Genomic DNA, 24,107 nt, shown 5'->3' with positions numbered 1-24,107 from the left:
AATAAGTGTTGGGATGCAGGCTTGAAGTGATGAAAAGTTTAGCTAAGGTATTGAGGGAGAACAGGAAAAAGTGCTTTTTCACGTGACCTTGTACAAGTGGGTTTGGTGTTTATTTTATGCTGGGGCTCAGTCCTGAGTTTCAGCCAGTAGACCAGAGTCCTCTCCAAGGGCTCATTGAAATGGAAATGGTTTTGCCCTGCTGCTGTGGAATGCAAATTATTTTAGGAATGTTCCTGGGTCTTGAGGCTTTCTAAAGCTCACACTTACAAGATTTATTTTTTTTTAGCTCATTTTATCCAATTCTCATAGGAAAATAAGGATCCAGAAAGATGATTGGTGCCTTGATCCTGACCCAGCAAAATATGAAGTGTAGGTTTGTCTTCATGTGTACAAATAGTTCCCTTCAAGTTAGTGGTGGGAAAACATGGGAAATGCAGAATTGCTTTGCTGGATCGCAGTCAAAATTCTGAGTGCTTTGCAAAGCCAAAAAACAAGAGCAGCCCTCAGTAAGGCAGGCTGGCATGAGATGCTGTTTGGTATCTTTTCCTAGGAGTTTGTCTCCCTTTTGTTACTGTCTCTTTTAAAAACAATCTATATAATAGCTTTTCTTGTTATCAGGGCACTGGAGATGGGCAAAGACTTGTTTTGATGTCTTGTCTGCCACAGATCTTCTGCTGACCAAAATAGACCAGTGTCAAGTGATACAGGCTTGGAAAATATGGTGAGAGACAGTGCCATATTTCAGAACAGGAAGAATTCACTTTGAAACGTGGAGCGGGATTTGTTAATCTTTGTGTTTCTGGTATCAGGGCACAGGATATAAGGTGTATTTACATTTAATGAAAATTGGGGTTTTTTTGCTCTAAACTGAAAACAGACTTGGATAGATGAGTTGCCTGTGTGTGGACCATATTTGCTGATGCTACATGTTGAAGTGATCATAAGCTGGTTAGGGTATTGATTGGTTGGTGGAGGGAAATAAGGTGGGATTTTTTAATGTATCCAGATTTAATGCTTGGTATAGCTTTGCAGAAATATTAGCCGAGGGATCCAAAAATTTTCAACAGGATGACTCTTGAAGTCACTGGGAACTGACAGGGCTCTTAGTTGCTTGCATACCACTGCATTTAATCTGTGGAGATGTGTATATAGTTATAAAGTTTCCTTCAGCAGCAGGACTAGTTTATGTACTTGTATAGTGTTTGTGTGTCTGTAAACACAATTTAAAACATTATCATGAAGGTATACAAAATATCCTTAGTTAATACATTAGAGAAAACATCCTTGAGCACATGACTTTTGTCCATTCACAGTCTGCCTCATGATTTTGTACAGTTCTTTTACCTCTGCATAGTCCTTTGTAAAAGAGAAAGACATTACGTTTATAACCTTGGGTTTTCCTTATTTTTTACACTCACAAATGAGACTTAGGGGCCTTCTGCAATATTAGTGAGTCAAATTTCTGGATTGTGGACACAAGCTTTCATATGTTGTACTTCACAACCTTTTTTGCTTGATCAAGGGAAAAGATGCAGAATCCTGTACATAAAGAAAAATATGATGGCAAATCAGTTTTTCTCTTTTGCAATTATGAAATAATACCATGACTTGAAAAAAAACCCCAAGTAATTGTAAAAGTACAAACTATACTATTTTATGTTGTAAATAAAGTGATTTATAATTTCATCTATTTTCCTAGTGAGAGACTCTACATATGATAGACTAAAAATGCACAGAATATCACTGTTGATCAGTGACATCAAACAAACATAAATCATATGTTTGAGGGGTTGTACTTAGCATGGACTAAATCCTGATATGGAGGTACATGTGGGGACTAACACAAACTTGAGAAAATCTATGTGGGTTTCTTTACATGAAAATTTTGGCCATGCATATAATCTTTCCTTGTTAGTACTCTGTCAATCTTAAGCAATTTCTACATCATTATTATTGTCTTTCTTGTTCTTGAATTTGGGAGAAGACAAACTATGTCAGCAGTTAGCCCAGCACAAGCACTAGCAGTAGCCAAAAGAACACAAGCAGGGACATCAGTGGAATGCTAACGCTGTGTGATAGATTCTTTGTCTCCTGAAGGTGTTTTCTTCTGAGGGATTGCAACCTGAGTCATCAGGTGTGCTGAAAGTTAAACCCCCACAACTGATTTCTGTGGTGGTGGAAGGAGAGTCCTTCCTGATTTAATCTCAGTGTAAGTAGGTTAAGTGTGGTTTTCCTGTCACTTCTTTGCTTGTGCATTTTAGACATCTGCAACTCTATTACTTACCATAGATGTCTTGAAAAAATACATTTCCTTGTGTTTTACCTTTACTCAGTTAAAATATGATAAAAGGTACTTAGATAACAATGTCACTTACGTGAGGCTGTTGTGAATCTATAAATGGCTTGTGCTGGGCATTTTTCTGAGTATCCAAGGGATAGCAGTGCCCCTTTTCAGCTGCATGAGTAAGGTGGACAGATGACTTCACATGGTGAGATTAGTCTTTTGGTGACTGGTTAATTAATGTTCCTCTTTGGTGGGCAGCATGAAACTGAGGTGCATTTGGGGGCTGTATAACGTCAGATCACTACAAAGGGTGTGCCTGTGTTGACAGTTGTCTTTGTTTTTGGACATTCTTTTCATGTGGAAAGCAATGTAAGGAATTCTGTAATAACCTCTGAGGACTTGGTGGGGGGCAGAAGCTGACTGGTCCCAAACAGCCATGTTTCAACTCACAGTGGGTTCATCATTCAGAGGCTCTGATTCAAGTCTTTGTCTCTGCATGGCACAGATCTCTTTTGCAGGCAGCGTGTTCTCTTGTTATCTACAGATGGCATCGTGTTGCAAGCACAAGGTATCACCCCACAGTGTGAAAGCTTTTCCTGTTGCTGCCACTTTTGTCTCTTCCCATATCTGGGCCTGCTTTTCCCTTGGCTTTCTGTGGTATGATGCCAGGGAAGATAGATGTACATCTTCTGAAAGAGAGGTCAGTGCAAGAGCTCTGTCACATGAGCCCATGTGAGAATCCTTGGGTGTTACATGCAGGGCAGCTGTCTCAAACAGCAAGTTGTGGTCTTAGGCTGCAGAGATTGCAAAGGTGCCTCACACAGCACTTTCCTGGCTTCCCTTGCCGTGGAGTTTGTCATCTCTGGTAAAGATGAGCTTCAAGGTCAGGGAAACAAGTGCTTTTTGATGAAACCTTGTCATCCTCCTGGAACTCTGCAGTGACCTGCAGCAGCTGGAGAAGGTGGAGTCTTTGCTGCCCTTCTTGCTGGCTCCCAGTGTGAACACTGGTTAGCAAGGAAGTTATCAAGGTCATTGCTGGCAGCCTTCATGGATGTCTTGTGCATCATGAACAGCCCCATGGGTCCTGTGCAGGCTGGTTTTCCTTACTGTGCATTTCCTTGTGGACTTCACCTTTCCTCTGGTGTAGCAGTGACTTTGATCCTCATTGTAGATCCTCCTCATGGTTCCATACTTCAAAACTGCTGCCTATTTTCATTACTTCCATGTCTTCTGCACCAGAACAGAGCAAGTAACAGGCATTTTATTTCCCAGTGTGGGCTCTGGAAATATCAGGACTGTCCCTTGAGACTGGATCACCATTATATGTATCTGAGTCATACATGCCCACAGTGTGCCCACTACAATCACGTATAAAACATAAAATGCATAGACTGATTTTTTGCCAATGGTGGAGCAACTGAAAATAACCCAATCCCTAAAATCCTGTCTCCTACACAAAATGCACTGTGACACATCCTTCTAGGCAGTGCAGAACCCATCCCCACTTCCTCTAATGGGTGCAAACCAGTTTCCACCACCACAAAGCATTGAACTTCTCATCATTCAAAGTGCCTGTAATCACTGCTTTGCTATCTTTTTACTGTTAACTATCTATTATATTTAACCCATCAAGTCTTCCTCAGCCTAAATGAATAAGTTATTTTCCTGATACCTGAAAGCCTGTAAAAACCTCATTAAGCTTTGCCTCACATTTTCTAGGCTGCAATTTTCATGTATGGGAAACATCCCCCACCCAGCTTCTCTTCCTCTTCTGCCCATTCATTGATGAGAAAGGAGGCTACTTAAGAGCAACTGCAAACAACTTATTTTGGCTGTGTGGGCAGCACAGCAAATTTGGGCAGTGTGGTTCATGGCCAGGCACCTGAGTTTACATGTGGCCAGAAACTGCCTGGCACCGTGCCTGCTTGGCACAGTATCTATGGCTGGCACGGCTCTGTGTGTGTTGGAGCCCCCTGGGTCAGAGGGCAGTACACTGCACAAGGGGAGCCCTCATACCCTTGAAGAAGGAGAGGGATTTACAGTATGGTTTTGTACAGCTAGGATGATGGGCAGCTCTGGGTCCCTGTTGAGGATAACTGCAGGTAAGAGCTGACATAGCTTATGAAAGAGCTTGTAGTTCTGCTTAAACTCCCCTGCCCCTGCAAATGCAGGTCAAGCTTTGTTGTACTTATCTTCACCCTGTCAGAAAGAAAGTCTGAACCAGCTGTTGGGAGAGGAGCAGTTCCTTGTGGTGGTATGCCTGCTGTTCTTTTGTCCTGAGAGTGGGTTGTGTTGCAGTGACTGGGATGCCCTCACAGAGGTGCTCCCTCTTGGTCTGTAGTTTCTGTGCCCTTCCCAAGGGCTGGGCTTGGGCACTTGGGGTTGCTGTTGCTAACAGTGTTTCATCATAGAAATGTACAGGGGGAAGAATTTCTCAGGCGTCAGTGGCCTGTGGAGAAAATGTTAATGAAGATGTGGAATACAGTGAACTGCTCTTAATTAAAATGCATTACATTAAGATTGTCAGTTTACATGGTCTGTGAAATGAAGTGAAATCAGTTTTTCTTCTCCTCTAAAAACTGAAGCTTTTCCTTTTTAGATTTCTGTAGCTATGTTCTTATTTCTATGCATACGATTATTAGCATGAGATATAAACATGAATAGCCCTAGTTCAGAGAACTGATAATTCTTTTTTCATTTATTTTGTGTAGGTTTCCTTTGCCTGATCTGTAAACATGTCCACAGACCTGCTCTGTAAGTACATTTCCATCATCCCACAGTGATTTTTTCGTACCATATGTTTTTATCGGATTCCCAGATGTACTTATGATTGATGTCTTTTATCTGAAGTATAAAGTCTGCTTTTACATTTGCGTTTCTTCTGGGACATCTGTGAAACAATATTACCATTATAATCAATGAGATTATTCTTGGAGTAAAGCATGACTTAATGTGAGTAAAATTGTAAAAATCTGGCCCAAGTATAAGAACAGACTGGTTCATTGAGATTTAAAACTGTAATTCTCTCTAAAATGTTTTATCTATCTTTGGCACAAATACCATCCCAGATTACTGCAGAGTGATGTGCTTGGGGTTTTTTAATCATCTTGGGAATTTAACTCCTGTGCTTCCAAGGCATCATTAAACCAGTCACATCCAAATCTCCTGCTGTATCACTATAATTTGTTCTTCTTCTTAACAGACAAGTGCTATATCCTTATGCTTTGCTGTTGTGACTGCCATGGAAGGTTTTGCTCACGTTTCCCAGATACTTGCACTCTCTCACTTCAGCTGAAGTTATCTGAAGCATTAGGCACAATTTTTTTCTGCTTGTTGATCTGATCTACATGCTTTCTTTTGGAGTCCCTCCAGTGCCTCAGCTGCCTTTTTTTATCATTGCCTCTAAGGGCTGCCCAGCTGCTCACTGTGCAATATAAGAGATGGAAATTTCAGACACACATTTTATCATTCTTCGGTACTTCCTTAGAGGAGCAAGGAAAACAGGATTGGAGGTTTATTCATTGAAACTGCAATCAGTTAATAAATATAAAACCATCAGTGGCTTAATGGAAGGTAGCAATTATGTGTGGAGATCAAGTTATTTGTTAAAATGTATTTTTAAAGTTTTTACTGTGAAATGGAAATTTCGAGGCATGCTTAAATGCCATTTAGATACAGAGAGAACTCTAAAACAAGGAATGTAATATGCCTGACTGTATTGTATTCAACAGGCAAAACTATCATCAGGAATGAAATATTAAAGAAAGCAGAGGGCAGGGTGACTGCACAGGGGTCGTGGTCAAGACTCCTCAGCTGTACTCCGATGTTTGTCTCTTTTAGGAATTTTATCCACTGGCAGTTTCATTTTTCTTTTATTCAGCTCAGCAACAGTGCCTTTCTCGTGTTCCCCCAATGACCAGGGAGCTAGAGAAGTTGTCACCTGCGTAGAGGCAGAAGGAGTTGGGTGTGCTCTGCTCAAAGAAGAGAAGGCTCAAGGGGATCAAGTCATGGTCTTGCAGTACAGAAATGTGGTTATGGAAAAGGAGTTAGAAGCAGCCTTTCCCCAGGCATGCACTGTGACAGGACAAGAGGCGATGGCCACAAGCTGGAGGAGGTGCTTATGCATGCAAGGGGCATTTTCAGTGGGGGATCAATCAAACATTGGAATGGGCTGCTCAGGGAAGTGGTGGAGTTGCCCACACCAGAATTTTTCAAGATACAGCTTGACAAGGCCCTGGGTAATGCTATTAAAGGACCTGCATTCAGCAAGAGTCTCAGCTAGTTGATCATTGCAGGTCTCCTGCCACTTCAGTAATTCTGCAGTTCTGTATTTCCTTGTGTTCTCAGCTGTCTTCTGTGCAGTGAGCCGTCATCCCTACCAGCTGTCCCTGGTCTTCTCAGTATTGTACTGCTTGTGCTGTGCCAGATCCTGTGATACTTGCTTATGTTAGTGGGATAGACATTTGTCTTCTCACTTGGAGAAGTGTCAGTGGCCTGGAGGCAGTGCCAGTGCTGAGGGAACTCTCCAGGTTCCAGCTGGTGGGTGTTTGTAACAGCCTGGTAGTGCCTCCGTAAAACATCAGTGCACAGAGAATGCTAAAGAATGACATGGCAAATCTCTTCAGGTGTGAATTGACTTCAGAGCTTTATGTCTGTCTGTATATAAATAAATATTTCAGGGCCAGCCTGTGAGCTTCGTACTAGCATATAATAACAAGCAACAAACACTAGGGTGTGTGTGAGGGATAATATCTACCAGACTGTGTTCCAGTTAAGGAATTTGGATATAACCAAACTGTTTATGGGGGAAAAGAGAAGGAGATGAGGAGCATTTAGACTTGTGGAGATGGTGCCAGGTGGTTTCAGCACCAGGTCTCTGGCTCTTACTGTTTAGCGATAGATGTGAAGCCTAACCACCAGTCCTTAAGCTTGACCATGACATTGTCTTTTTGTTGAATACAAAGTCAAATTTTAGCATTAAAAATCTTGTTCCAGGTTACAGGAATAAAGACAAGATGTATAATGAAAAAAAAGTAAAAATTCTACGTAAACTGGAACGAACCCCTTTAAATTCCTTAGAAGAAACCCCACTGCAGTCTAGGGCAAATTGCACAAAGAAAATATCATGGTTGCACAATACAAGGGCTGCTGCAGCTAGACCTCAAACTCCAGCAGCTAAGTCTTCAAGCTTGTGGAAATAAATCAGAAAAGCCAACATTCCAGAGAAGTTTCAGCACAATGAATTTGAGGTAGCAAACATTTCTTCGGTTTAGATGGAGAAGCTAAGGAAAAAAAAGACGTTTATGAAGAGTCTGTCAGCTACTGCGGTTCGGCTGGTCGGGGAAGCAGCAGACTTCCCTTGGAGCTTGTTTTTCTTTTTATCCTTGGATGAGCTGGTGTGCAGTACATTATGCTGCCTGAATGTGGGGTTTGTCACGGTTAGCGCCGGGGCTGCCCCAGGAATGCAGGAAGGCGATGGGCGTGAATGGAGCGTGCAGCGCTCGGTGGGGACCGAGCCCACTCCTCAGGAAACCTGTTGCTGCTCCTCTCAGCCCAGCCGGCCAAAGCCAGGCAGGAAAGGAGGTGGGTCTTTGATCTCTTTGTTGTAGCTGCTCCCTGGGAATTTGCTGAAATCAATGCCCTGTTTTCCTGAAGAAATGAATGGCTATGCCTAACTAGCTTTGTGAAGCACTGGGGAATTCACTGCTTCTGTTTATTGACAGCTGAAAAGGAGCACATGGTCCTGAATGGGTCCTCCTGGGGAAACAAAACAGAGCAGAGTTAGACTTAGTTGAATACAGGAGCATTTGGAAAAGTCTGCCGAAGGAGGATGACATGGTTCCTTACACCCTGGACTAGCATAGCCTGACTTTTTACTAAAATTTCCATTTAAAATAAGGTAAGGTTTGTTTTGATTTCCCATATGTAGTGCGATTATGAAATGTTTGCAGTTCTGTTCTTGAGTGCAAAACCAATGTTTGAGTTGTATTCTGTCATGGGAAATACCTAAGTAACTCTTGTGCTGTTTCTAGCCTCTGTGTGAGTTCATTTGTTCTTTATCTAGTGGTGATTAATGAATATGAAAAGTAATAGAAAATCAGTATTTGGGTCTTCCAGTCAGGTCCTGAACATCAATCATTCATGTACGCTATGATATGTAAGTTTTTGTACCTTTGAAAATCAGCTGAGTTGCATCAGATGATTACTTAACTGGTACAGACTGCTGTGTCAATACTTACACACAGGGCAGTGACTAACAAGAGACCCTGTCTGGCAGACAATCTGAGAATCTCAAAATCCTTTGAAATGTATTTCCAAACCTCTGTTTCCACGTGTGGACTCCGGGCAAGAGGCAGACTGACCACTATTCTTGCTGCTGGCTTTAGGTGTATGTGGGTTTTTTGTAAAGACAGAAAAAAATAGCGAGAGGAGGATGATGATGAAGAAGCAGTATTTTCATTGTGCAAGCTCAGAACAGTTTATTAGACCAAGAGCATTTGGTGTGTAATTCATATGTAAATTTTCTACTGAAAACAAGAGAACCAATTGCCAGAGTTTCTACATTAGTTTCTGTAGTGAGTGAAGGAAAAGATTTCTGGGCTCATGCAGCTACAACTTCCAGGTGTGGCCCAATTATGATAGCAGGAAAAACCTTAAGTAATGTCACTTCTTCCTTTGTTATTTTAAGTGTGAGGGCAAGCTCAGAGCAGAGTAATTGCTGCCATGCAGCCTTGTTCTTACATGGCAGTAGGAATTGCTGGGGTTTTATTGCAAACCCCATTAAAGTGTCTGTGCATGGGTGCAGTAGTTTGAAAACTCTCAAGTTGTCCCCTCATTTTGAGAGAAATGCTTGGGAAGTTTCATGTTTTGTTGGAATAATTTGTGTTCCTCAGTCTGGCATTTTTTTCTCCAAGTGATTTTGAGCTAGTATTCTTAACTAGTTTTGTTGCATTTTGTGCTTTTCCCAGCAGATAACTTGTCTGTTTTTCTTGGAAGAGTTTGGGCTCCATATGCAAACATGCTTCCTTTAGATTACTTTGTGATCCTTAAAATGAAAATACATTGCTTAACTGTAGAGCATCAACATGTTTGCTTGTAGCTTCTACTGTTAAGTTTCCAAGATTTTCAGAGAGAAAAAGCAAAAAAAAAAAAAAAGCATATGCATTTATAATTTTGACTAAGATGTGGAAACACTGAACTCAAGCAGGCACATATCAAAGTTTGTAGGCTCTGTTGTCATTATTGTTATCCAAATGTGTCAAGACTGTTTTTTGACCTCACTTAAGTGTATTTATGCATGATAGGCATTGGAAGCCATTAAAATGTAAAGCTAAAGCTAATATAAAGTTAACATTTAAGTTGGACATGAGATATATTTGTAGGTCCTTTTAGTGCTGTAATCTAGATGTGTTATGAAAACATTGACCAGTGAGGGCTCCTGGGTACTTGTGGAGTGGTGCAAATAGAAAGGAATTGCAGTTGCGGAAAGCGCAGTTGATCGGGGCTTTTTTAGTTGGTGTAATGGGGAAGCAAGTGGGTGATTCATGTGTGACACGGAAGGTGGCACTTGTTCCCTGTTCCCTGGGTGATAAGACAAGGCAGAGTGTGTTGTTTGACTTACTGGACTGGAAGGTGCTTAGGAAGATGTGAGTGGGGAGGTGTGTAGGGATGTTCTGGCAGGACAGTTGTCCCTTCGCCTCTTCTAACATCTTTATAAAATATGAAATTGTTTTTACCTGTTGGCAGAGTTGAAGGGAAAGAAGTATAAAATGTTGGATTTCTAACCAACAAATAAAATATACCAAATACAAGGTGAGATATGTAATCATACACAGCTTTAAGTAAATATGTATGTTAAATAACCAGAGTTATGTAAATACGTATCTGAGGAATGGTGCATTTCTCCCAAGGTGATGCCTTTAACATCTGTTCATCTTGTTCTTTGAGCTAGGAAAGTATGAAAACAGGAACAAATTCTTTGCAACTTTGCATTGCAAGATTGTTTCTTAGATTCACGTAAGAATTTATTTGTGTGTGTGCGTGTAACTTTTGCAAATTTTTTTTTTAAAACTACAGATTAATCAGAAATCTATAAAAAGTGAATTTTATTTGATCTCAAACTAAGATGACTCTCAGCAGAATAAATACAGCTGTATGGAGATACTTTATAATCTGAGTGGAGAGCTTAATCTATAGAAAAAATCTGCAATTTTTTTAAACCCACAAATTTTTGCAACTCTTATGCAATTCTCTTATAGTAATATATAATCATCTACTTTGTATTTCTGTGTCTTACAGGGCTGTTCTTGTGCCTCAGGAGAATAGTTATTGTAAGGAAAATGTACTACACTGCTGTCTAATTTGTTGCTGCCAATCTTATCAGCCTTTTTTAATCGATCTGTTAAAGAAGTGCAGGTAGAGATAATTTCTTTATTACAATATCAGTCAAGACATTAGCTAATTATCATATGGTTCCCCGTAAAAATATTTTTTGTAGGAATAAAATAAATGTTGGATCTTAGGAAAAAGAAAATGAGTGAATGGAAACACAGACATGATACTTGCACATGTGAGTATTTTTTCACAGAGATAAATTTTTGTCTCTGTTCAGCAGCAGAGCTTCTCAATGTCTATGTGTTTTTTTTTAAAGAAATCACTTCATGCCTTAAAAGAGGAAAATAATTTAACAGGGTCATAAAGGCTAAGGATGAGAGTCTCCTACCCATGTTGTTCCCATCGAGGCTGGGAATCAAGCATGCTTTTCCTGTTGGAAATGAAGTAAGGAATAACAGAAGTTGTCTGTTATGAAGGAGATGCATAGTAAGAACTAAAGCTGTTCTGCTAAGCTGTTAATGACCCTTCATTTACAAAAGCCAATTCTTTTAAAAGATGACTCCTTCATTTTGGTATTTTAGATATATACTTTAGGGTTCATTGAGAAGAAAAAAAAAACAACTTTTTTTCTCTTGGGTGAGTGGGAATATCAGCAGGAAGTTTGGATGGCTCACTGAGGAAGTTAACTAATTTTCCAGTTTTAATAATAGCTTCTACTGAATGTAATATGGACTGGAGTATTCTTTTAGGACTCCAAGGTCTCAGCCCTGATCAGTCCTAAGTGTCTATGTGTTCACTTCTCCACATGGACTTCTTTCTTCCATAATGTGGCTACTTGCACATCACTGGAGCCATGTGCACAGACTAATTCCTGCAGAAGTGGGTCCTGGGGTGCCAGCACTGCACTTTGATTCCCAGTAGCTGTACTTGCTTCATGTTGTTGTATGCGCCTCTAAAGACATCAGCTTCTGCAGCCACGGGATGAATGTGGTATCTCTACACTCTGCATGCCATGCTTCCTCTTTGCATTCTACAGTAAACTCATGTTACCTGCTCCAAAGTGGAAATATGTCCCAGCTGCTAATGTCTTTGCTGGTAAGGTTCCCTCAAGTCCATGTTGAAAGTCACCAATGGAAAATAAAGAATTGATTTGGGCTGGTTTCCTTATGAGGCGTAGCTTTATTTCACCAAGTTTTCCACCAGTCTCTTCAATGCAACATCTGGATTTGCTGGCCACTGACAACCAAGTTCAATGAAGGAGCAAGACACCCAGTCTGGGGTTCCCTTTTAAGGGAATGTTGCAAGGCTTGGAAATATTTCAACTAATCGAAACTAAGCTTTAGTTATTACAAGTGCTGCACTTCCTTTATCAGAGTTCAAACTGTGGTGTTGACCTGCCATCAATAAACCTGCTGACAGTATTAGTGCACTTAATGTGGTGTGTGTGTGGCTGTGTGCATGTGTATTTATACATATATGCATTTAGGAAGATCTATTATATGAGGTTTTTTCTGCTATTACAAAGGTGGACGATTCTGGTGTCTGTGTTAAACTGCCACAGTAGCATTCACATTTTCCACTAAAACACCTCACACTAAAATAAATCAACTGTCCTGCCAAAAAATCTCTCCAAAAGGAAAGTGCTTGAGATAGATAAAGTGCTTCTGCTGTGGTAGGTAGAATTTGTGGTGTGAGAGATGCAGTTTAGGGGGTCCAACATGCAGCCCAGGAGCCACAGGGTGCCTATGATCAGTTTGAACATGACTCTCCTGGTGGCTGTCTCTGTTTCTGTGACAGGGGGATTTTAGTCTTGCCATCTACAGTACAGAAGCAGGGCAGTTTGGACAGTGCCAGTGAAGACCTAAAGCAAGCAGAAGGTGTCACAGACAAGGAGCCACAGCCTTGCACCAGGTTGTACTGCTGCTGGCTGCTGGGGAAGAGTTGCAGAGTGCAACAGAAAAGCTTCCCTCTCAGAGAGCTTTTTGCTGGGCATTTAATAGGACCATGCTATGCTGACTCAGGTTCTTTCTCATAAAAAGTAGTAGTTGTTTCTGTGAATTTGCTGTTAACCTCCTTCCCTGTTTCTGGATCGAATTTTATATGACTTCGTGCCAAGACAGTGGAGGGAGAGGGAGAGAAGGAAAAAAAACGCTGGAAAATCCAACTGCATTTTTCAATATGATTGTTTGAAATGTGCTCAGCTTTCAGCAGAAAGAGAAGTCTCTTTGTTTGCACTGATTAGAAGCTATTACATGTAAACTACGGGAGGTGACTTCACTTGAACTGTGCTCATTTATGTGTATGGGTTCTGATAACAACCAAACCCCATGTGGTGTACTGGAAATGGGACACCTAAGTTTTATCCCAAGAATAACTAGAAAATGATTATTTTTTAAATTAGCTTTCAATCAATCAATGCATTTTTTGACCTCAGGTCATTTTTTGATGAATGAACATACCAAGAGCTTTGGTAAACAAGTTGATCAGACTACAGTGAAGTTTGCACCTACATACTTTCCCTCCTGTTTGGTTTGTTAGGGCTTTTTTTCTCCTTTAGTTTTGCAGGAAAGACGTGTTAAGTTACTGTCTTTTCAGGTGTTCAGGCAGTGAAGGTAACTTTTTTCTGTGGAGTTTGTAAGATGCAGCAGAGCACAGGTGTGCTTTTGCTGCACAGCCTTCATGGGAACATGCCAGAACTGCTGAATTCCATAGCCCAGCTGTGCTCCTTGAGGTTTCTCTATCTGTTTTGCTCCTCAGATTTGCTAGACAAAATGAGCACAGTAGAAAGCCTCATTGGGATTGGTGTAAGACTGACTTTTTACTGAAAGCTGTTTAAATTCCTCTGGGCTATGCCTGTTGTAGTACTTCACGCCCACCAGGTGAAAGACTTACTGTTCCCAGATGAGCTTGATTATCGTCGCGATTGCTCCCTATTAGGGACGAATAATGAATCATAGTGTTTGTTATCTTGTATGTGTTTGTATAACAAATTGTTCTGCAGCTTGGAGGAATTTACATATTGGAACTTGTGCCAGAAAAATGGACATGTGCTTTGTGTGAGGTTTCTTTACAGTCAGATAAGTGCTGAGCCACTCTTCTAGAGGCATTCTTCCATAAGAGCAGCTGGTCAGGATCATAGTGCTGTGAGGAAGGAGCAGGTGCCTTGACAGATGATCTCCCACTGCTGAAAACCCAAGGGTGTAACTCTTCTTCCAAATCTTCATTCTTCTTGGGAGCAAAGGCAAGCACAGGGAGGATGGAGGTGAGGTGAGGGAAGGTGTCACAGCACATCAGAGGCTGGGTCAGGGTTCTTGAGGGGCAGGTTCACCTGCAGTGCTGGGTTTTAGGGAATCAGCCTGACTTGCAGGTCTGACTGAATGTATGGGGTGGGGTGGCAGTAAGGCATGTTTGCTGTTCTCTTTCTCTGTTTCTGTCTCCAAATATAGTAACTCCTTTTTAAAGTTTTACATTTTAGTAGAGTGAGGTCATGTTCCCATGACTATCTTTAATGTTCAGAGTGATTTCTGGGATGTTTGCAAACCATCTACTGTTCTCCTTCCCAGGGAGGGGGCCCCAAGAGCAGTAGGCATTTACGTGCAGGGTGCCACTAATGCCTGAGCAGGACCAGGACTCCTCCTCACCCTTCACCTTTGTCTCAGGAGCTCCCATCCTCTCACCAGAAACCCTTGGCATGGCAGCACAAGGCCTTGCTAAGGGGCCAGTATTGCCCCAGCAGCGTGTCCAGAGGTTCTGTGCTGGTGGTGCCACCAGGTAGGGGCTGCAAGGCTTCAGGGTTTCTGTGTGTCAAAGACAGAGGAACTCTGCTTGAAATCTAAAGTTTCCTCTCAAGCACACAGGAGTAAAAATCTGCCTCCTTTTTTTTTTTTTTTTTCATTTTCTTGTCAGGATGGTGTTATTTTTGGGTGCCAGGTTATGGAAAACACTGCACCTGCTTCCCAAATAATACAGTGTCATGCACAGAAGTGCAAGTCTTTATTCAGGTGAATGATTATGATTGCAAAGTCAGCCTGTAGTGGGCTTTCTTGATTTATGTATTTTTTCTTTTTTTCCATGCAGAGCTGAGCAGTTGTACATCTCTGCTAATACAAGGTTTTGGTGTATGACATAGAAAAGAGATGAAAAGGAGACATTGAGGAAATGTTCACCTGTTTTGATGCTGGATTAGGGAGCAGTTTTTCCAGTTAACAAGTAAAGATCATTCTGTCGACAATTTAGCATAATAAAATATCAGAAGTTAATGGGATTTGAATACAATTATTCTGAATTCTGGTAATTATGACAAGTTCTATTTTGCTTCAATATAAATAGAATCAATTATTAATCAGTTAAAAGCTTTGTTTTGCACATCCAACTTAGGCTATAAGGCTTCTTTCATAAACTTTTTTTCAGAGAAAATGTGTGTCAGTGGTCCACAATAATGGGAAAATAACTGTTTGCTAATTGAGTACTTTGAATTTTTTGCCAAATAAATTGTGGAACAAGGATTTCAAGTTTTCCAGCACAGAGTGCTGAGAACAGACCTCAGGCTAGAAACCCTCGTGCACCTTTGGCTAAGAGAACCAAGACTGGCCTGTGCAATGTACTTCAGAAAATATCCAGGAGGTGTTTTTGCAGCGTTCCTCTCTGTGAAGGCTGAACAAGGCTAACGGAGCGCTACAGTTTTACTCTGGAATAAATTACTGTTGTTTGCTATGCAAATCTTATGATTGTAATTAGGCTAGGATTTCAACTGCTTGTGTACACTGATCTTTGTTCCCTCTGCGCATGGGAGCTAATTCTAATGCTGCAAAACAGCACAGCACATGCCAAGGTCTGCTCAGCCTCTGATCATTTCTCACAGGGTGCATTTGCTCCAAGTGGACAACTGAAAAGAAATTATTTACCTCTGCCTTCACAGGGTACGTAATTGCACCGCAGGCATCTTGTGGGCCGCTGAAATGTTCAGGTACTGTAGAGTCTCACTTGAAAGCAGGGGTGGGAGAAAAGGCAGGGAGGAGGTCCTGATAGGCATCTAGTTTTTAGCAAACTGGGTTTAAGAAGCGACGTTCTGCTGCTGAGTGGCTGAGGCTCGGGTGGCATGTGTGAGCTGTCAGGACAGTGATTGCAGTTCCTGGCATGGCTATGTATAGCTCCCGTTATCTGTGCAGCGGGGCTCTGTGGAACCACAGCCCGTGGCTGCTCGCCCACACTAATGAGCTCTCCCCGAGGCCGGGCTTGTGCCTCTGGGGATGGGTGGCACAGTGCTCCAGCCCTGCTGCTGTTTTGGAAACCAGTTTGTTGCCTGTGCTCAAGTCCAGCTTGCCCAAGCTGCCGTGCCAGCTTGGCTACTGTTGGCTGCAGGAGCTTGTCCCAGCGCAGCGTGGCGGCCCCAGAGCTGTGTGGAGGACAAGGCAGGCTGGTAGCTGGGGCTGCAGCAAAGGAGAAGGGTCACCTAGACCTGGACTGGGGCGAAGCACCAGCATGGTGAGGCCGGTACAGGTGAGCCACACTCACAGCCACCAGTGTCCAGCCAGCTCATGGGGTGGGAGCGCATCCTGCGGGCAGCGGGTCGCAGTTTTGTGATGGCCCAAAGAGCAGGGGAAAGCCAGGGGGTGGCTGCTGCCAACCATGCCTCCCAATATGTGGGAGAAGTGGGAGCAGAGGCATTCAGGTGCAGGGGTACCAGCTGGAGACGCTCGGGAGGTGTACCCACCCTTCCCTTAGCCCCTCCATGGTTTGTCTGTGTGATTGAGGTGGTGGCTGTGCTCCTGCAACCTGGTCAGAGGCTGCACCTGCTCCAGGGTTGGGCTCTTCTGTATACCTGCCTCCCCTCTGCTGCAGGATGTCCAGCAAAATAAAAATCTTAACTGCAAGATCTATTAGCTTGTGCAGTTTTATATACAGATAGATAAAAAGGCATTATTTGGAGTTTTTTCAGAATCATTGAGAGGACAGAGGAAGAATGAAGAAGTACCCTCTAGGGGACAATATAGCATTGTTTTTCTAAGGATGTAGTAAATGACACGGTCTGGTTTTTAACAGCTTGTAACTCCTGTAAATCTTGTTTATTTCTTTTTGTTGCCTACTCATCTAAATCACAACAAAGCAAAAGAATAGTGGCAGTTTTAGTTTACTTTACTTGCATGTTTGCACATGACCTCGAATCCATTAATTTTATTTGTGTAAATACAATTTAAGGGAGCAAGGAAACTGAAAAGTGTCGAGGTACTAACGTGCCTAGCAAAAAGCAGAAGAAATATTCTTTGCAGAAAGTAATTTTTCTGACCAAGTGTTTTTCATTTCTAGTGCTAGTACAACAAAGTGTATGTTGTTTCTATAGCTGGATGAACCCTATTTCAGAACAGGTTTGAGTGTGTTCTGAAGCTATTGTTGAAAAAATATATTTTACTTAATTAGCCAAGTTAAAAAGTGGCATAAAATCTGTGTGAGCTTTACAAACTCTGTGCTGTGGCTCTATGTACATTCCTTTGTCAATGGCATCTGTAATTTAGCATTGAAACATAAAGGATCGTTACTTGGCCTGTAATTGTCTCTGAGAAGGAATGTGAACTTGACAGTTTTGCACTGTTAGTTTGGGGGAGAGAAATTACAAAGATCTCAGTTTCCTTCAGTAGCTCTTAAAGTTATTCTATTTGCAGTGTTCTAATCCTGTTTTTCTGGTACACCTGGCAATTTTTAGAATACAGTAAATTTGCACTCAGGGTACTAAGATGTTGGTATGGTGTCAGAAATGCTGTGTAGTGAATGTAAATCCTGTATGCCTGTTATTTAATAACTTAAGTCATTCTAGATATCTTCATGACCTGTATACATAGAAAACCTTATAACAAGTGTTGTACAGCTCTGGATTTTTCACAGAATTGCTGAATATTCTGAGTTGGAAGGGACCCACAAGTGTGATCAAGTCAAACTCTTAGGTGTACAGGGACTGAATGCACAGCCTTGGTGTTGTTGGCACCATGCTCTAACCAACTGAGCTAATCTCATGTTTCAAGGTGCTGGGCAGCTGTGCCAGGTCAGAATCCCAGGCCATGCTGGCTATTGAGGTGCTTAATAGGGCTTCCAGCTCTGCAGGGAGTTTGGTGCAGGGCTGGCTGATGTTTTTGTGCTGCTGCTGCTCAGGTGTGCTGTGGGGCTGCTCAGCGTGGAGACCCTTGCTCAACACCCGGTTAGATGCAAAGTGGTTCCTGAATTTAGAGAAGCGCCTCTCTACTACCCATGTGTGAATCATTTCAGACCTTATGTCCTGGATCAGGAGGACCAAGGTGGGTTAGCTGATGGAGAATTTGGAAGCTGATTCAAGGGATGTCCTTTTCCCGCTGCTTTCCCTTTCCAGCTTTCCTGGGAGCTGCCCACCCTGGAGCCTCGGAGGTGGGCACTGCCTTGGGGCAGCTGGAAGGTTTGCTCAGGAGCTTGCTAGTGATGAATCACAGAGGAATGGCATGGATTGATAAGGTCGTGTACTTATGATTAGACACATCCTTCCTCCAACAGCGGTTCTTTGTCTCCATTTTGCTTTTGGTAATGTGTTTCGGCCGTTTGCATACAATGACTCTCCAAGCAGGAGCTATTTGACTTGAGACAAAGTCACTATTATTCCAAGCAAGCTCAGGAAGCCCTCATAATTTTGTTGCTCTCAGAAGGGTGAATTTATTTAAAAGCCAATTAAGTTAAATCACCAAGGAAATATTTTTATTTTCTTGCAGCCTTGCAGCTGTAAAGGGCTTTTGGGTACATAAACAAATGTATAACAAGAAAAATATACCTGGCAGCTACATTGTTGGGCTTTTTGTGCATTTTAAGTGATGGCTGTAGGGGGCATGTTCTTTATCTGTAGCACTAGCAAAAATAAGTAATTTGATTAATTTTGAGCTATTCACAGTGCAGGTGGGTAGCCTGGAAGGCACGGAAGAAGAAATTATTGAAATTATTATTCCACATTAGTCCACAAATTATTGAAATTATTATTGAAATTATTATTGAAATTATTATTCCACATTAGTCCACAAATTATTGAAAAATACTGACTATTGTAGTGCTTACAGCCTGCCCAACACACAAGTCTATCTATGTCCTCAGCTGGAGTTGATGGAGAGCCCAAAGCAGTAGGTAGGAACACTTTAGGTTTATCTGGGGAGATTTTGGACTAGACTCTCAAGGTGCATGATTTAGTCAAGTGTCTGCTTGTGTTTACAAACAGAAACCTTTTTGGGGTACCCTGAATATGACATTTCTGGTGCTGCTGTCCTTTTTCAAAGACCATCTCTGATGTCTCCCCCGGCAGTGTCTCCTGAGCCCTTTATGCTCCTTGGTTATGATCCCCTGCCTGTGATGAAGCCTCACCTCTCCTGCTGCAGTGCTCCCTTGGGCTCTGCTGGCTGTTCTGGCTCCCCTCCTCTGCTCTGTATTGTCACTTACTGAATAGACTCGCTCAGCAGAGTTTTCAGAAGGAAAACAAAATGAGGTAGTCATGGATGACCAATATCAGCTTTTCTTTTTAACTCAGTCATAAAGCATTGTTGGCTCACTGGTTTGGCTTCTACTGTCTATAAAAAGGTTTTGTGCAACAAGTCCCCTTTTTCCCATCGCTCTGTGTGACACCAGTGCTGAGATGACCTTCTGCTGGAAAGTCTCATTGCTCAGTTTTGTCACTGCTCTGTATGAGTTTCCCTGGCAACCAGTTTGAGCTGCACTGAACCAAAATATCTCACTGTGCTGGGGGAAAGTCAGTTTGCAGACATGTATTTCTCTTTAACGGGTTCTCTGGATGGTCCATGTGTTCAGCCTGCAGATGTCATTATTGGGACCAACAGCTGGGAGATGCAGTGTGCCCCTTTTCCTTCCTTCCACAGGCAGAGCAGCCTATGAGGAGGCTGCCCTTGCATGATTGTCAACTGAGCTGTGGCTGTAGGACCCATCATACTCATTTCTCATGGTACCCTGAGGGTCTCATCTTCTGCTGAGAATGGTCTGTGCAGCAGACACAAAGTCTTTCTTGCATTCCTTGGATCTCCGCAAATTTCAGAATTTTTTAGTCACAGAATGGGTAAGGTTGGAAGGGACCAGCCTTACCTAGGTTATTACTAACAACTTTGTCCACATTTCTGTATAAATACATTCATCTTTACAGCTGGGCAGGCACTGAAGTCCAGTTTTGCTCCCATCCTAGTCTCTAAAGGCGCCTGAATGAGAATATGTATAAATCTTTGGAGGTTGAGACACACCAGTATGCTCAGGAGAGAATGCACAAACTGGAGGTGTTATTTTAAACCTTCCCTGTTTAGTTTTGATTTGCAGATAATCTTTTCACTACCTAATGTAGAAGACTGATGTGAAGAAAAGCATTCGTAATTCCAGATGTGTTCTCAAGATGACAAAATTAGAAGAGACAGAATTGGAAAGCAGTTGGTCATTTTTAGTAACAGGTTCCCTTTTCTGGATTTGTAGGGTGTGAGGATTGCGGTAAAAGCCTTATAGGAGAATGCAAACTGCACGGACCACTCATCAGGGCTAAAGATAGGGTCATTCCCAGCCGCGCCCGCCTCACCCTACCTCACTACCTCACTCTGCGAGTCTTGGAGCTGAGAGCTGGAAACCAGCAGAGTAAGTATTTTAGCTCTTTTTCCCACATTTGAGAAAAAAGGAGACAAAGACACTGGCCTGTTTTCATGAGTAACTCAAGGCATAATGATTGGGCATTTGAGTTATGAAGACTGTTTTCAGCTGAGCACAGCTAAAGCTCACAGTCAGCCACTGTTTTTTGTGACTGGTTTCTGGTAACAGACACATCAGCTGATGGCAGGACATTAGCCAGAGCTGGTGTGATATTTAGCTGTGAACAACCAGTTAGCTCTGTTCAGTCAATCCAAGTTTAATGAATGTTGAATTTGTGTTTAATAATAACAACCATGCACTACTACTTTTTTTTTCTCTTTTCCCCAAGCATGCAAAACAGGAAAGAGTATTCAATGAAAGGTCAGAAACAAAATGGTAAATGACATCCCTTATCCACCCCCTGCAAACTCCAGAGATCACAGGGGGGTAATTTACCTTTTGCAGCATTTTCAGTTCATATTGTGGAAAGACTGTTGTTTCCTTGTGAAAACAAAGCAGTTTGAATGCCCAAACATGAACAAAGGAACGATGTTCTTAGTGTGCAAATTTTCCACAGCTACCTGTGTATAATTAGTCCTGCCTAGATTGCTTTTCAGACAGAGAATGACAAGATGCCTACACTGTCACTCCATTGATCTGGCAGTGGAATAACCAGAATGATTAAGAAGGCTAATACTGTGTTTTTATAGATTCTTTCCACTCTTATTGGGAGAGAACAACCTCCCAAATTATGCCAAAAGGCAGAGAACTACGACAACATGGGTTTGTAGATTGAGAAGTATCAACACGTTTGTGTTGCATACTCAGTTTAACATCCTGTCATGGATTTTTGGTACTTTTTTATTCAATGTAGTTCCCATTAAAAAAAATCAGTACCTATTTACATCCTTTTTAGATTCTTCACCTTAGAATTATTTAGTGGGCTTATTTGTCTAGAAAAAGAATCCATGTGTTCTGCACTATTTTGTCTCTGTTTTCACAACTGTAAGCATACAAGAAATAGTTTGTGATGTCTGTACTAATATTAGACTGCTCTTTGTTTTCTTCACAGTCCTTGGTGTATTTGCAAAGAAAGTAATACAGAAGAGAACACAATTTGGCCCTTATGTTGGTCAACTGTCCACAAAACTGACCTGCTATGATGAGAGCAGACTAGTCCTGCAGGTAAAAACCCACTGCCTTTCTATGGAGTGCATGTGTCTTTAGCAGCTCATACTTATTTAGGTATTTTAATCAGTCAATTTGCCATCTGATCTAGTTCATTATTTGTACTTTTGATGTGTAAGTATGAGTGTAAATCACATTATTAGGCAGTACAGAATAACCTGAAGTACCCAAGTGTTCCTGTATACTGTGTTTTCTAGAAGTTTGGTTTCCTGCTTTCTAGTTTTACCATTTCTAGGGCGTTAAGCCTATCAGTCTGATAGCTCTTGATAAGCTTTTCAGGGAGCATGGCTACTGAACTTTCTTCCCAGGTAACACAAAAGGATTTGTGCTTTGCACCATACCACTGGGAGGTTTGAGTTTGTGCACTGAGTTAGTGAGAGTGACAGAAATATGCACTGAGGCACTGGCTTAGTAGGGAGAAACACTTCTTAATTATTATAAATGCTATTGTTATTAATTAGTAATAATTGTTAATTTATATGTAGACTTTGATGCACAGTGCACTACCTCAGTTTGTTTAATCAGATTGTTATTTAGGGCTGGTACCTTCTGTTGCTGCACACATAGGTACTGACTGTTGCACCTGGACCATGACACTATTACTTGTACTTTATCCAGCAAAAATCATGGCCTCTCAGGACTAGCCCAGCTTAGACAAATGTACATGGACATCCTTTCCCACAGGAATTCCTTGGGAGTTGGTTGATTGCGGTCCTCTGGGCCCCAGTCTTTGCATTTTGCTGTCAAGGTCGTGGCTGAGCACAACTCTGTGTCATACAATGAACCCATGGTCAAGCCACAGCCTGTGTCAGGACTTCCCAACAGATCATGGCTCTTCCAGAGTTTGCAGTTCCTATCAGGCCCTCTCACCCTCAAACAGAGAGGCACCAGCAGCAGCTGTCCTGTGATACACTCTGTGTCTTCATTTGAGCTTTCTCCAGAGGCCTGGGGCTGGAAAACGCTGTGTTGTGAGGAAATACTTCTGAACTTTAGTTTGAGAGCTTCAAAGCATAATAACTTCAGTAGTTGCTGTAAACTTGATTTGCACATGGAAATCATGGGAATTATCTGCCAGGAAAATAATGCTGTCCTTCTATGGGATTTTCATAGCATGTGAACACCAGAAAAGGTTTGTTCTTCTCTATTACTAAATATCTTCAGTCTTTTGATTAGACACCGAAAATGTACTTCTCTAACAATGGATGGATGAGCTAAGCACCCAGTTCCTTCCTTTTCACCAAGCCATTGTAAACCACACCCTATCCTCTATCAGTCAGCACCATTTGCTTAAAAGTATACAGTGATAAGCACAGCTCTGGCTGATGAATGGACTGTTTCTTCAGAAGAGGAGATTAGAGTCCCAGATTTCCTACATGACAGCAGTAGCTGCCTTGACTTCTCCCTAGCATGAGTATGTGACCAAACTTGTCCAACAGGCAGGTGCTTTCATCGGAAACATGATGAAGTTAGATAAAATAGTTCCCAGAAGCAATGAAAATGCAACTTTTTTTTTGCAGTTACTTGCTCAGTTATGTGGTTAGTAGAACAAATACAAACTGTGCTGATATCAGTTATGCAGCTTTGTCTGTCCATGTTTGAGACATTTTTGCAGAAAAGCAATAGTCTTGTTTGAGGTCGGTAGTTTTTGCCTCATAGGGGCGTTCTCTTGGAGGGGAATCTAGGAAGAATGAAGTAAAGGAAAAAGAAAAAGATCATTCTGGCACAATTGTTCATTTGTATTTACTTTTGCATTGTTAAGAGGAAAAAGAGAAGACTGTTAAAATGCCATTATGTTATATGTTACCTCTCTGGACTTATTAACACAAGCTATACAATTGTTCCATGCAAAATGTGGTAGCACTGAGGCTTGAGATTATCGAGTGCTCAGGAAGTAGATTAAGGCATAAATCTTATCTTTCTGCCTGCCTGCACTTAGTTCTTAATATTATCTTTATATAACATAAAAATGATGAACTATAAATGGAAAATACATACAAAGGCCTACAGTTATTTTAGTAGCAGGGTGCTCAGCAGGTATTCTTTCTTCACTTTCTTTTGCACTCAGTGTTCATTAAGAGTGATCTATTTCAAAACAACCATGATTTCAAGGGACATATGACCAAGACAAGATAGATAACTGATTGTAAATTAAAGAAAACTAATGTGTCTTTATACAGGACTTGGTTTTATCATATTAGTCCTGTTCCCCCCACTTTGTTTCAGGTGTTGAAAGATGGAGGGAAGTACTTTCTGGACACTCCCAATGAGGACTGTGGAAACTGGATGATGTTTGTCCGGCTAGCCCGGAACCAAGAAGAACAGACTCTTGTGGCTTATCAGCACTGTGGAGAAGTCTACTTCACAACAGTCAAGGTAGTTAAACCTACATTGCTCCACCTGTCATCCAAAAGGAAATTTATAGACAAAGGTTCTGAAGGACTAACTCTTTTACAATGACAGATTGATTCTATTCTGCTAACTGGATCATTACTTACATACCACCTTTAATGTCATTTAATCTGTAGTAAAGCAAGCAGTGTATGGGGTTTGTCAGGAAAAGGTGTTGTGTACTTGCTGCTGTGGGTAGTGAAGAAACTGAGCTGAGGGAAGATAAAAAGCATTCCTGCTGATAATGTTTAAACTAAATGCTCTTTAATGCCAGGAAGGTGTATATAGTGGGATTATT

General features: G+C 41.6%; 1 protein-coding gene across 2 annotated transcripts in view; it reads left to right on the top strand.

The window, feature by feature from the left end:
• Positions 1-24,107, top strand: part of PLAGL1 (PLAG1 like zinc finger 1) — a 42,434-nt gene that overhangs the window by 10,272 nt on the left and 8,055 nt on the right. The window contains exons 2-5 of one of the 2 annotated variants that reach the window (XM_058802357.1): positions 4,996-5,038; positions 20,087-20,242; positions 21,306-21,418; positions 23,645-23,794. In XM_058802357.1, coding sequence (XP_058658340.1) covers positions 5,020-5,038; positions 20,087-20,242; positions 21,306-21,418; positions 23,645-23,794 — 438 coding nt within the window. In that variant the 5' untranslated portion in view covers positions 4,996-5,019. Of the gene's footprint in view, positions 1-4,995; positions 5,039-8,048; positions 8,184-20,086; positions 20,243-21,305; positions 21,419-23,644; positions 23,795-24,107 lie in introns of those variants that run through there. The other variant, XM_058802358.1, reaches the window with a different exon arrangement.

Source organism: Ammospiza caudacuta, chromosome 3, assembly GCF_027887145.1.
Source record: "Ammospiza caudacuta isolate bAmmCau1 chromosome 3, bAmmCau1.pri, whole genome shotgun sequence".
NCBI lineage: Eukaryota > Metazoa > Chordata > Aves > Passeriformes > Passerellidae > Ammospiza > Ammospiza caudacuta.
This window is presented reverse-complemented; position numbering and strand designations above follow the sequence as displayed.